At 44.8% G+C, this 14,543-nt stretch overlaps 1 protein-coding gene across 1 annotated transcript in view; it reads right to left on the bottom strand.

Annotated features, from left to right (window-relative positions):
- The window catches only part of FER1L6 (fer-1 like family member 6), a 122,488-nt gene that overhangs the window by 23,688 nt on the left and 84,257 nt on the right, over positions 1-14,543 (bottom strand). The window contains exons 24-32 of the mRNA XM_006211403.4: positions 14,144-14,305; positions 12,894-13,074; positions 10,399-10,625; positions 8,804-8,926; positions 7,421-7,460; positions 6,091-6,203; positions 4,946-5,077; positions 3,909-4,034; positions 407-534 (exon numbers count right to left, since the gene is read on the bottom strand). Coding sequence (XP_006211465.2) covers positions 407-534; positions 3,909-4,034; positions 4,946-5,077; positions 6,091-6,203; positions 7,421-7,460; positions 8,804-8,926; positions 10,399-10,625; positions 12,894-13,074; positions 14,144-14,305 — 1,232 coding nt within the window. The remainder of the gene's footprint in view (positions 1-406; positions 535-3,908; positions 4,035-4,945; positions 5,078-6,090; positions 6,204-7,420; positions 7,461-8,803; positions 8,927-10,398; positions 10,626-12,893; positions 13,075-14,143; positions 14,306-14,543) is intronic.

Below are 14,543 nucleotides of genomic sequence, written 5' to 3'. Positions count from 1 at the left end.
CCCCTCCCTTCTACTTATGAGCTGTGTGAACTTGAACAAGTTTCGAAACCTCTCTGGGCCTTAGTTACCGTGTTTGTATACAGGAACTCTTGCCAAGGCAGGAGTCTGAAACTGATGACTATTCAAGGTGCTTCTTAAATTTCCGATCTAGGGAAATCATTACTGGAAAACCGTGGGCATGGAGATCACCGTACACCACCAAGTTGCCGAGGGGACCAGGGAAAGAATTCAGCCCTTCTCCATGATTATACGGTTGACTGGCTGTTACCACGGGCAGAAGTCAGCATTCGATCTCCTGCACCGTTTTCTCAGATCCACACACGTATCCACATCAACCTCCCACACAGAAAAACCATAGGAACAAACGCAGATGGGACAATACAATGAGACCTAGATGGGCACTGACCTTCCAAATACTGGGTTCAATTGTTTAGGGATGTATTTGTCCCGGTCTTTTATTTCGGTTTTGCCAAGCTTGACCACGATGTAGGGATCCGATTTGCCATCTGGATCAGCTGGACTAAGGTTAAACGCCTAGAGAGGAGAGAAAAAAATTCCTTCAGTCCAGTGGTTCTCAACACTGGCTGCACACTGGGATTACCTGGGAGTTTTAAAAGCTACTGATGCCTGAGTTCTATCCCCAGCTATTCTGGTTTAATTGGCCCTGGACTAGGGGATCTTTAGATGCTCCCTAGATGAGCCACTGTTTTAACCTCTTCATTCTGCTCTGAAAAGTGATCAGCTTTGCCCAAGTTCTACTTCCTCTGAAGTCATCTCCCCAGTGGAAAGTCATGCTTGGCACAGAGTAATGAAGAATCTGCTGGACCAAGAGGCAGAGGCGTGAATTTGAATTCTGGTTCTACTTCTAAATAGTCCCGTGATCTTGGGCAAAACATGTCATCTTCCTGAGATTCATCTGTAAAATTATGGAATGGATCTAAAAGCTCCTCCCAGAACTAATGGGCTCTGAATCCATGACCCTGTCAGTCTTGCATTTAGCCTTGGTCAGCTGAGTGATGATCTGTTTCTCAGAGTGAAGCCTGCTCCTAGATAAGTGGGGCCTTAAACCCCCCGGGAGGACCAGGGTAGGGAGCATGTGGGGAATGATACAGGAAAGATGGAGAAACTGCAGAGATGAGAGTCAAGTAGGAAATAATCCCATTTTAGGACTCTATCCTACAGACAGAATGGCATAAGCACACAAAGCTCTGTCTTCCAGGATGTTCATTAGAGCATTGTTTAACAGCTAAAAATGTTCAACAACCTGTCTGTCAATTACTTAAGGAGAAAGTCAATCCAACATAGCCCCTTCCTCCATTTGCTCTTGTCACATCGCCCAATTTTAATTCTTTACAAAGCAGTCATTGTGAACATGTCTTGTTTATTTGTCTGTCTGCTGTTTATGTTTATACCCTCTTAATCTCCACACCACCCCCAACTAAGGTATACTCTCCATAAAAGCAAGGGTACTGTCTGTCTTGTTTATTATATTATCTCCAGGACTTAGGCTAGAGTCTTCCCAATATTTGTTGAATGAATGAATACATGGATACTATGGTAATTCAAGAGAACACTAGGTGGCTATGAAAAAGAATGGGAAAGACCTATACGTACTGATTGAGAAAAATGCCCAAGTACATTACTAAGTTAAAAAAAGAACATAGAAGGTCAATACATAGTGCCTGAAGCAGGGCCCCATTAAATAAATAGCTGGATGTAGCTGTAGACAAGAGACAGAGATGTGTTTGTGTAAGAAGCATGTATATGAATAAGGGGAGTAAGTTATTTCTGGGGAGGGGGTTGCAGAGGTAGGGGGATCTGATTTCTTCCTCTAATGCAACTTTTAAGTAATAGTTTTTTTTTACTTCTTTGGTGTTGTATTAAATTGAAAGCTATTTAGACTAACTTATCATTTAGTTAATTAAATCTTAGTGTGAGAGAGTAAACCATACATAATCGCCATTGCTAGAAATGTCGATGGAAAACAGTGTCCACAGTTTATCCTACTCCCTGCAGCCCAGGGTGGCCAGCCTCTGACTCTTCATTTGTTCAAGACCTGCCTGTCCTCAAGTTCCAGCCCAAGCCCTCCTTCCTCCACGCTCCTTCCTGAGCAGGAAACTGATCTGTGCTCCTTGAGTTTGTCTAAAGGGTACCAGACATAAGAGAGATGTGCTGTAGGTATTTGCTAAATGAATAAATAAATCATAATTCTTCTCCAATCTCTGTAGTCCAACAAATGTCTCCCTCTCCTTCCTGCTATTCATACTCTATTTCTTGGTCCCCCAATCTATGTCCCATAGAACCTGAGTTCTGCAGGTTTTCTGTAGGGAGGAAAAATGGGTGTGGGCAGTAAGTTTTGAAAATGCTGCTAAGGATTCAACAGTTAAATAGGGTTTCTTTACTTCTGGAGTTCTCAGAGCCTTGGATGTGCTAGTGAGCTTCATTAATCTCAGGGGGTAGAGAAGGGAAATGAATTATTATGCGCAGAGTTTCTCAGACTGCTTTGAACATATGGTCCACTTCCATAGGAATGTGTATTAATTATCTCCCCCAAGACATGGTTACCTCCTGAACAAAACTTTGAGAAAGTTATCCTAGGTTATTCTAAATTATCCTGTAGGGGGTTTTGCCCGGTATTGTCCATGATGCTTACAAGTACTTCTCATCTTTCCAACTAGATTGTGACTCCTTTGAGGGCAGGGACTGTGATTTTTTCCGCATCACAATATCCCTAGTGATTAGAATATGCCTGGTACTTGGTGGTCCTGGCAGTGATGACACTGCTGCTCATAACGAAGAAAACAGAACTGCGTGATGGAGAGGGAATGTTTAGTTCTCCCTTAGTGTTAGGGAACAATTCGTTTTTGTTTTATGTTTCACTTATGTTGCTAAAAAAGATTTTAGGCAATGTAAGCAAAGAGTTAATATAAAGTAAGACTGCTATTGAGTAAGATTATGAAAATCAACTCCAAGGTCCAGAGGTCAAGACAAATACAGGAACCGTAAAGGTCTAGCACACAGTTGCTTTGATTGAGCATCTGATTTGGCCCCTGGCTTCCTGGCAATCAGGCCCAAAAGTTTCACAATTAAAGTTTAGTGCTCTCGTTATCGGAAAGGAGGAAGCCTGGGGCAAATAATAGTTTTCTTGGAAATAGTTTGGAAATGAAATTTCTGACTGCAACAGAGCAGGGGCGCAGCCACGGGGGCAGCTGCCCTGTTCTGCCCTGGCTCTTCCCTCTAACTGTCCTGCCTGTGAGCTTCCTGCTTCAGTCCTATTTGGTTTCCTGCCCAGCTATCAGGCAACCATAGAGAGTAAATAAAGCTACACAGAGCAATCCTATCAGCCTGGGAAATATTTTCCCTGAGTGAAAAGCCAGCAAATGTCCATGTTACCAATCAAACTTCAAATCTCCTATAATATGGACTGAATTGTGTCTTCTCAAAATTCCTATGTCCAAGCCCTAACTCCCAATGCAAATGTATTTGGGGGTGAGGCCTTTAGGGAGCTGATTAAGGTTAAATGAGGTCATAATGGTGGTGTCCTAATTTGGTAGAACTGGTGGTCTTATAAGAAGAGAAAGACACCAAACCTCCTCCCTCCCTCTGTGTGTGTGTGTGTGTGTGTGTGTGTGTGTGTGTCTGTGTGTTCTTCTTTACCTCTCTTTCTCTCTCTTTGTGTGTGTGTACACACAGAGGAAAGGCCACATGAGGACACAGCAAGAAGGTGACCATCTACAAGCCACGGTGAAAAGTCTCACCAGAAACCGATTCAGACGGTACCCTGATCATGGACTTCCAGCCTCCAGAACTGGGGATGGCTGTTGTTTCCATCACCCAGCCTGGAGAATTTTGTCACAGCAGCCCGAGGAGACTAAGACAGCCCCTCAGAGTAAACAAGGATGACTCACCGCCACGATGTACACCCTGATCAGGACTGTGACGGGGTGGTTGGGTGGAATCCCTTGCTGGATCCTCAGCTGCCTGCTGTCCTCAAGGCTGGGATCCTCGGGGCTTCTGTAGATGCAGAAGGAGCCCTGGAACCACAAGGCACTGCCCTTTGAAACAAGACAGTCTGATGCCCCACCAAAAACCAGAGAGGGCGTAGCGCTGGGAAAATAAGCACAGCCCGGGGCCCAACAGGACCTGGGGTGGCGCCGCCCTTGCCCCTGGTGTCCTCAGGCAGGTCAGGTAACCCGCCTGCATCTGAGCCTCTTCGTGGTCCACCCGTGAATCAGTGTTGTACAGCAACACCCTCCTCACGTGGCTGTTATGTGAGGAAAGTGAATACGAGCATCAGGTGGGGCCCCGAGTGCCTTGTGCACGTAGGGCACTGAGCTAGCGCTCTCTCCCGTCATCTCATTCAACCCCGACTGCAGGATTTCTATTTTCAGATGCTGCAACCAAGGCTCAGGGAGGTCAAGTACTGTTCAAGATCACAAAGCTAATTCGTATCAGGACAAGAACTTAAATCTAGATTGGCCAACTGCAATGCCCACATTACCTCCAACACCATCACCTGCATATAAAGGGCCTGGGCACACAGTAGGCTCATAGTAGGTGTCAGCCACTGCGTTGTGATGCTGACGCTGTAAGTGTACCAGGCGAAGCATTTGCGTTGTTTGACTAGCTGAATAATTCAACTGGTAGGTTTGCATAAATCATACATTTGGTAGGTGAGGGGTGGGGAAAGCAAAGTAAAATTCAGTGATTCCTTTAGGGAATGACTCTGGCTCCTTATATTCCACAGACTGAGCTCCAACCCACCTCACTGACCACAAATCAAATATCTCAAAAGACTGGGGCTAGGTCTGATGGGGTTCTAGAGAAAGTCTCACATAAAGATTAAGAATTCTCCTTGCATGCATCCCACACCACAATCCAACAGAATTGAGTCATATCTGACATTGATGGACAGGAGAGCCAAATGAAAGGGTTTGGAACTTGCCTTAAACTTTCCTATGACTCGGTCTCCATCGAGGCCATGGTCATCTTCCATGGACTTGCCTCTGAGCAGCTCAAAAGTTTTCACCCAGTCTTCAAAATTGTTGAATTCACTCTCAAGATCCCCATCATATATCTTTAAGAAGAAGAGAGAAGAGTATGCTCAGAGGAAGGAAGGCCTGGGATCGATTTAATGAGAAATGCCAAGATTCTCCAAACCAGCCTTCATATACACCCCTTAGAAAAATCTTAAATTAAAAAAAAAACAACTAAAAATCTATTAATTTACCTTTAGCAAAATAAGTAATATGATTGCTAGAACTACCACTCTGAAATTTATCAAATATTTCTGATAAACTCTGAAATTCCAAGAAGTGTAGCTAAACCAAGAAAAATTTTAAATATAGTATAGAAGTATAAATATGACAAACTTCCTATAGCTAGTTAAGATGTCATTGTTGGATATAGACTACAATGTTTTGAGGACATTCAAATTAATAAATGTTCATTAAACATTTAATTCTTAACATGTATAAAGCGATAGAATACTTGTTTTTATTATAATGCATGTAGATGTGAATTTTCCAAGCAGGAAATTCCATATATACATTAGAAATGCAAAACTGAATTGAGTTTTTGGTTTGGTAATACAGTGAAATCACTTATTCAAATTTCCCATCAAAATTTACTTACCTGAAGTCATTATCTAGGTACATAATTTTCATACTCCCAATTTTCACATCCATTATATGCCTCTAGTAATAGCCTCTGGCTAATGTTAGGATTGGTCTGATGGAGCTGACTTTTAGTAAGAGTTGCTGCAATTTCAAGTGTGTACACATCTGCGTGACGAGGTCAAGTTCCAAGTGGTGAGCCCAGGGGAACTCACACACTGTAAATTACCTTGCTGGAGCCGGGTTAACCAATGTAAGTTAAGCCCCTTCTCGATATGAGAATGTACAAAATGGAAAATTAGCAAGCTCCATTGTCTTGGCTGACATGCTTGTTCAATTTGTTTCTCTGCATCAGTGATTATAACAAAGACCAAGTAAGCTCAAAGGCATTACTGGTGTTGACTGAAGCACTCAAAGAATTCCCCCTTCTGAATTTCAGCCGCCATCTTTGGCCATGATGGCTGTGTCCACACACCTGCAAGACTGCCAGGTTGGGGATTTCATCTTCTTTGGGTTTCTTCTTGAGTATTTTGTCTTTCTTCTTCTTTGGGCCATCTATATTTACCACTACCTCATCTGGTTTTGCCTCTGTGGATATTCAGTGGAAATTGTTAGATTTCTCATGGCTGTTGAGATGAGACAAGACAAAGTTAAGCTCCCTCCTTCCCTTTACTCTGGCGTGTGTCATAATCCTGCTCTTTAAAAACAAATAGTAACATTTAACTATAAGATTTCTACACAGAGACTTGCAGACTGTGCACTGCAGGAGTGGAGAAGTTGCCACTCACACAGCAATGTAATGTCAGCGGATGCCCTGGGGCCAGTGAAGTGCTGCCTTCCCTGCCATCTGTGGGAACTCATTCGACTAGACACAGAGAGGGTAAGGAATGTGCCTAGTCACTCAGCTGGCAAAGAATAGACCCAGAATGGATTGAATCCAAAGCTTTAGTCTCTCTCAGATCTGCTTAGGAACTTGAGAATCATCCAGTTCAGCAACCTCAGGCTCAAACATGGTCGAACGTCTTACACAAAGTCACAAAGGTAGTTAGAGAGCTTAATAGTTAATTTTTTATGAGCAGGCTTGGGGGGAAAAAGCCACCTGAGACAGACTTCTAGCTCTGCTCTTTTCTAACTGTATATACTTGGGCAAGTTACTCAACCTCTTTTGTACCTCTGTTTTATTACCTGCAAATCAAGATTCTATTGCTAACGTCATGGGGTTGGTCTGAGAATTAAATGTGCTAACGAGGAGTGGCCTGTGGAACTGAGCATGGCTGGGGGCGTCCCACCTGTCTCAGTGTCACCTGCAGTAGCACTTGGTGTTACTGCTGTTTTTAGGCCAAGACCTACCATTGGCTCACATGGAGCTTGTGGTTATTTCAAACCCCAGGCCTCTTTCATTGGAGCTTCTGCCAAACCAGATCTACTCAATCCTTGTCAACTGAGTTTTGGAACCTAAATCCAGGTCACCTCTATTAAAGTTCATCATGTTGGTTTTGGCCTGCGATCCCAGCTCACTTCTATTTTCACCCTGCTGTTGCTGCTTCAGGACCATCAGTGTGGGGACTTGAGCCAAAGGGTGGATTTCAGCCCTGAACTGGACTCAGGAGACCTGGGACCTGGTCCCTGTCCAGCTCAAATCAGCTACATGACCTTTTTAAAGTGCTGCCACCTTTCTGAGACTGTTTCCTCACCTGGGAAATCAGGGTGCTGGGCTCAGTGTTGCTCTCGTGGCTTCCATTTTATCATTTTCTGACTCAAATGGCCTTATGTTGTGTTCGCATGTCCCCAGAATAGCCACTTACCTGCGTTTCCTTTTTTCTCCTTGGAGTTGTTCTCTTTTTCCTTTGAGAAAAGAGGGAGACAAGATGACTGACACTGTCATGCCTCATTCACTAATCCTGACTAACAGTTCTAACTCAGTGCTCTCCGCCCACTGCATTCTCAGAGATGCCATTAAAAAAAAAAATGCAAACAGGTCTCAGGAGCCCCCAAAGGAAGCCTCACCATAGCCTCGGGACATGCATGCAGCGAGATGCCCTCCCCTAGAGAAGAGGCACCCACACATCCAACTGCCACCAAACTGTCCTTGTCCTCAATGTGCGGCCTCCTGTCAGTCACAGGGGGAGCAACCACTCACCCTCTATTCTCCCACGTTCCTGGAGCATCACCCCAATCGGCAACTGTGAGTTTTCCCTGCTGGCATGTTGGATTGTTGGGTTTATTCCGGGACTGGGGAAGCTAGCCGTGAAAGGGGAAAGGGCTAGTGTCCATGATAACAAAAGGAGGGAGTTTGGAGGCAGAGACTAACATTCGGTTTGTTTATTTAACTATATGTCAATATTCATGGATAGTCCTAGATGAAGGAAATGCAGTCTTTCCAAATTAAGTATCAGGAGACTTTCTAGTCAATTCAATATGATGATAAAATCTGAATAATTTTCCTTTCCGTTTTCACTCATGGAGGAGGAGTCTTACCAGATTGAGGGGGGAGGGTACAGCTCAGTGGCAGAATGCATGTCTACCATGCATGAGGTTGTGGGTTCAATCCCTAGTACTTCCATTAAAAAAGTAAATAATAAACTTAATTACACCCCCTCCAAAAAAAACCCCCAAATGCAGACACTGAGCTTTTGCCTGAATCCCCAGACCCACTCCCCCTGGTTCTCCAGCTTCCTTGTTCCATGTACCCGAGGGCCTGCTCTGGCAACCTGCCGATGATTCCCATTTACTAAGGCCAGGACCTCTGCCTTTACTTTGATAGTTTCCCATATGAACTTAGAATTCTGCTGGAGACCTGGAGCCCTTTGACCTCGGTATCTCTGGGTGAACCTGAGGTCCCCATCACTGATGCCCACCTGTCTAGAGACCCATTTCACCTGGCTGGACCACTCTCATACTGATTGCTGGGCAGATTATCTAGATGCCAATGACAGAGAGCACATCCTTTCAGCATTTACAACAGAGCCTGTGTCCTAGGGCCAGCCCCAGCCAGACAGGAAGGATCCTATAGTTCTGGATTCCTGGTCCTTCCAGGCTTTGCACCCTTCTGCAAGTTAACAGAACCACACCTGTGTAGGGTCTACCTATGGTGGAATTTTAAAAAGAGGATAAAGTGGGGTGGGGGTGGAAAAGGATGTTGGGTTCCTATTGAGTCCCTTGATTGTCACGGCCGGGGCAGCCTCTACCTTCTGTGCTTTCTTCAGGGAGGCGTAGTATTTAGACCACCAATCAATCACATTTTCCGCAGATTCATCCGCGATGGTCCTCTTTTTCCTTTTAGTAGACCTTCGCAAAGGCGTCCTGGCATCCTGGAGGGGGATGAGGGATGGACTATTAGTTAGGTCTCAAGGATCCGCATGCCGATGCCTGACCGGCTTAGTAAGGCAGAGAGCACGTGGGGAGCCCGTGGGAGGTAGTGGAGGTGTCCACAGGTTCTGTGGTTCCGGCTCTCTCTGCCCCTTCAATAAATAAGTTTCATAACCTGCCATCCATTCGTGCATTTATTCAGCAAACATTTATGGAGCAGATATGAAATTTTGTGGTTGACACTGGGGATGTAAGGGTTAGACACAATCCCCACATTTGGGAAATTTCAAATTCAGTGGAAGAAACGGTCAGACTGCATGATACAATGTGATATAGTAGAAGGGAATTAATTAGCTACCAAGCAATTAATACAAAGTTTGTGATTATCAGTTTCCTCAATTAGGAACAATAATACCTGCTTAGTTCAGTGTTGTGAGGCTTAAGGGACAATGTAGACATTCCCCGTTCAGCATCATTTCCGATCTGAACAGGTGCAAATGAACGGCACCTACAACACAAGTGATGGCGGGACAGGAGAGGCGGGGTGAGACATACACAGCAGAAAAGAGACATCTGGGGAGAAGACAGTCGTCCCACGGCAGACTCACTGTGTACTCATCATCCATCTGCTCTCAGATGGAGGTACCTCTCTTGAGTTCCTACGATGTGCCAGGCACTCTATCCCATGCAGGGGCTACAGAGATATTTTTAAAAATCATTTTTGACCTGGTGGAGCCCACAGTTTTATGAGGGCAACAAACACATAAACTGAGATTTGCGACAGAAAGTGGCAGGTACAACGCCGGAGGGGTGGCGAGAACCCCGTGGGGTGTCAGAGTCACGATGAGCCTGGATGAGGTGGGAAGAGCCTGAGCAAATATCCATTAATCTATCTTACTCTGCCTTTTATTTCAGCTTTTACCATTTGCTGGGCCGGCAATCTCTTAGCACTTTCTTAAAACTACTTTCTTCTTAAGTCAATCAATAGATACATCAGGATTTTTGCACTCAAAATCATGACTAAAAAGATGACTCACTTCCCCGTTTTATGGTTTTGTGTACTTATCCATTGTCCCTTCCAGAAGCTCAGCTGAGGATAAGTCTCACTTCTGTTTAGAATCCCAAAGATGCATCTTTTTGCTCCCATGTTATGTTGCACAAAGTAGGTTCAAAATATTTGTGGAATAAACCTACATGAGGAAACCACTGTCTTTCCGAGCTAATGAATTGAGGAGTTTCTGTTCAATTAAATACCGCCGTCACATTTGACTAGCACTTGAACTTCACATACCCTGACTTATCTGATTCCATGACAATGCTGTGACGTGGGTATCAGTCTCCCTATTTTACAGGTGAAGAAACTGATGCTTAGAAATGTGAAGCTGCTGGCATGGTCACACAGAAAACAGGTCAAAGGGCCTCCTAAGCAAACTTGAATGTGCCTTGTCAATACAAAGAGGGATGACATTCTGACCTTAGCTTTTCCATCTTTTGGCAGCTCCTGGGCTGCAGGTTTGTTTTCAGGCTCCAGCACAGGGGAGGAGTCAGGGATGTCAACAAGGGTGGCTGGCTGGACCTGCGCCGAGTCGGGTACCACTGTGGGAGGAGGCTCAACATCCACAAAGATATGATCTGCTGGGAGCTCCTGAGCAGAGCTGAGGGTCCCAGAGGGCTCAGTGGCAATTAGCGAATCTGAAATAGCTGAAATGAAAGTATATTGGGTCAGGCAACTGGACTATGATACAGGGCGATCATTTCAGGGACCCCATACTGGGAATCAGACAGATCTGGACTCAAATATGACAAAATCCTAATATCACTGAAGCTCCCTCCCCCTATTTGTACAAAAATACCCATATCATTGGAAGATAAATGAGATCATGATGTCATGTGTCTAGGGCATAATAGTAAATCAATAAATGATTGTACTTATTGATCTCTCAGAGTAAGTTTAAATAATTGTGGTCTACGGATCACGCTTATCAAGATTTAGGGCACAAGTCCTCTGTGTTGACTGGACTCCCCCAGTGTATTAACTCGCGGAGCCTTGGAGGCGCCAGAGTTCCGTGAACACTCCAAGCATTGACAGACATCTGGGCACATGAGTACCCGTACTTCACAGGGAATAAAGCCATGTCCCTGGGCTTTATGATATTTTTAACTGAACAGCTGATCGAATAAAAAGGTCATAACACTGTCATTTGCTGTCAAGGGTCCTCTTCCTCTCTATTTTGAGCTGTAGAATTCAGTACATAAGAACATTTCCCAATTGGGAGCCTCCATTACTGCCAGGGCCTCCATGCCATTGCTGACTTTTCAATAGCAAATTCAACCCAGTAAACGCTTAATAGGCACCTAATCTGTGCTGGGCACAGAGATGGAGACATCAGTGGGACAGAATAGAAAGTTTAGAAATAGACTTAGGTTGTATGTCAATTTGATTTATGAAAAAGACAGCAGAAGAAAGCAATGGGGAAAGTTAGTAGACACCGAGGGGAAAAATGATGTACTACATGGAAAGAAATGTACCTGGATCTCTACCTTAAACCATTTAAAGATCTGTCCATTAAAGATCTAAGTGCAAAAGATAAAAACATAATACTGATACATGAAAAAAATAAGATCTTTGTGACCAAGGGGTGAGTAAGGCTTTCTTAAACAAGATTCTGTAAGACTAAATCATAAAGTTTAAAATTTGGAAAGATATTATTATATCAGAATTAAGGATTTTTGCTCAAAGATGAAGACTATAGACAAGATTAGCAGTTATCTGATCAGGAGAAGATGTGAGCAATGCTTATAAGCTACAGGATATTAACATCTAGAAAATACAAAAAAGACACTTAAAGGAAACACATAAAACATGGGCAAAGCATACAGGCAGGCAAATCACAGAAGGGAAAATAAAATGAAGATGGCAACAAGCACATGAAGAGATGTGCACACTCAGAAGTAATCAGAGAAATTCAGGCTAACATTAAAGTTAGATACGACTTTATATCCACCCAAGTGGCAAATACTAAATACCAAACATCACAAAACAAAAACTCAGAAAGCTGGACAATAGAAGGTGCTGTTGAGGAGGAGGGAAATGGGAGTCCAGATCCAGTAATGGAGAGAATATAGACTGGCGTGGACTGGTGTAGACAGGTGCAAACCAGTACAGCTCCCTGGAGCACCCCCTGGGGGTACTTAGTGGAATTACATGGGCACACTCCCTGCGAGACAGTCATCTCATTCCTGGGTGTAAATTCCAAGGAAAATCCCACAGAGGATTCTCCCTTGGGAACATGTGCAGGATGTTCATCACAACATAATTTGTGGAAGTGGGGAGCTGGAGGCAGCCCAATGGCCCAATATGAGGGGGATACAGCAGGTCATAGTAACAATTGAAAGAACCCACAGCAATATGGATAGATCTTAAAACATTGCTTTAAGTGAAAAAAAAGTAGGAAACCAAATGAAAGTTATAGTATCATATTACATACATCAATAAAATGAATTTAAATTTTACAAGGATTGGCACCACGGGGCCTCCAGCAGGGAGGAGACTGGGAGTGGGGATGGGGAATAAGGCATGGGGGGCGGTGGAAAGAATAAAAGAGAAGCTTTGCACAGACCAGTGATGACTGTACAGCATGAACTGAGAAGTGCAATTCACTCGACTCTGTACCTGAAATCCCAAACAGAACAAATTACAGCAACATCAAGCAAAGAAAAATGTCAGGGAGTAGGAGCAGGAGGGAGCTTGAGTCACATTCAGATAAACCTTTTTAGAGGAGCTGACCCAGGCTTAAAGTCAGAATTTGGCAGCCAAAGAATTAGAGGGATGCAGGAGCAAATTCTTCAGAAACATCCACTTGACCATGGGGTGTGACCATCTTCTTTGCGCTGGGGCCCAGAGCAGGCACCTGCAGGCACCCATGGCTCTGTAGCCTACAGCTCCAGAATCTAGAAGGAGCTTCCTACCTTGCCTAACTTGGGCTCCATCCACCTGTGAGGTGAGGGCAATGGACTCCCTCGATTTACACAAAAACGGTTTCAAGCAGTTGATGGTGTAAGTTCCCACCAGGGTGCTCCTCCCGAATGCTCTCCAGTCCACCACACAGATGCTCAGGGGCGGATGCAGAAGCTCATTCTCAGGTAGTTCCTGTGGTGGGGAGAGGCGGGGTGAAGTGGTGCTCTGCCTGGGTTGGGCCTGGCTGCTTGGCTTGTGCCCTGCTGATCTATCTGGGGGCAGGATCAAAGTCAGCCAGTCACCCATCCTTCCTCTGTTCCTGCCTAGTCTTAACTCTCCAGGCCACCCCTGCAGCTTGCCAGAATCTGGAACATTGCCCCCTCAAAGCATGAGGGATGGTGCTAACAATTCACCCCATGTGTAACTGCAAAAAAATCACACACTTTCAACTTCTCTATGGCAGTAGTCTTCAGTCCTCTTATTTTGTCATTATTTATCCGAAGTCTCATCTCAGATGAACATTTATCCGGACCCAAGATATAAAATAGATGAAAGCTGGCCCATTGAAGGTGGAGCTGAGGGTGAGGGGCCAGCGCTCCGCCCACTTCACACCTGCCCGGTGTGAAAGGTTTGCAAAAACAGTACCCATCCTTTAATTCTAGTCTTTGCTGCTTTAGAACATGTGTCCATGGGTGTCAAAGCAACCTCTGACTTCACGGTTGGGTCCAAATCAAAGCACAGAAAAGTATTAAAAGAAACAAAAGCACCAGTGCCAAACATTACTTTAGAAGCCTAAGTTCACATGTAAATTGCTGACATGCTATTTGCTAATAATTAAAAAAAAAATTTAACCACTAAGTTTCATGACAGTAACTTCAGTGTGTATCAGAATCACCTGCAGGGCTTGTTAAGCCAGAGGTGTCTGGGCCTCACCCCCCAACAGTGTCTGATTTAGTAATACTGGGGCAGGGCCTGAGAATCTGCATTTGGAATAGGTTTCCCGGGCAATGCTAATGAATTGGGGGCCACACTTTGGGGACCACTGTCAACCCACTTTGATTTCCTCTATGCTGTAACCTGGAATCTTAAAAAACAGAACAATAAGAACAAAAGTCCATTTTATCACACTCTGAAATTCTGGCTTCTCAATGCAGTAGACACCTGAAACTAAAATCTCTCCCTCAGCCAGGTTCAGGAAGGAGTGGGTCCCATCTGCAGAAAGGAAGGGAATGAGCAGGTTGCGGGGAGAGGGAGGCCGCACCACTTCAAAAGCATCCGCCTGGATGCTGAAGTTTGGGTTGTTCTTGTAGCTCTGGATCACACAGGACTTGACTCCTCGTCCCCCACACTCGATGAGGACCTGAGGACGATCCACCGACAGGAGCTGCACCTTCTTCATTTCTCGGACTCCCCAGAAGAGAACCTGAGGAGAGGACCGGCAGGGCTGTCACTCAAAGACCCAGGGCGGAGCCAGCGGGCGCAGGTGTGGCAAAGTCAGACGTGCCAGCCTGAGAACAAGGGTACGTCCTTCCAGGAAAGGACTGTGCTGCTCCTGGAGGGCTCGGTTTGATCAGCTGTCTCCTTTCCACCCCAGTGAGTCCACTTACATAAGGCAGGCATGATTGCAAAGTACCTGTGCCCTGGAGCCTCAACGAACAACC

This window comes from Vicugna pacos, chromosome 25, assembly GCF_048564905.1.
Source record: "Vicugna pacos chromosome 25, VicPac4, whole genome shotgun sequence".
Classification (NCBI taxonomy): domain Eukaryota; kingdom Metazoa; phylum Chordata; class Mammalia; order Artiodactyla; family Camelidae; genus Vicugna; species Vicugna pacos.
This window is presented reverse-complemented; position numbering and strand designations above follow the sequence as displayed.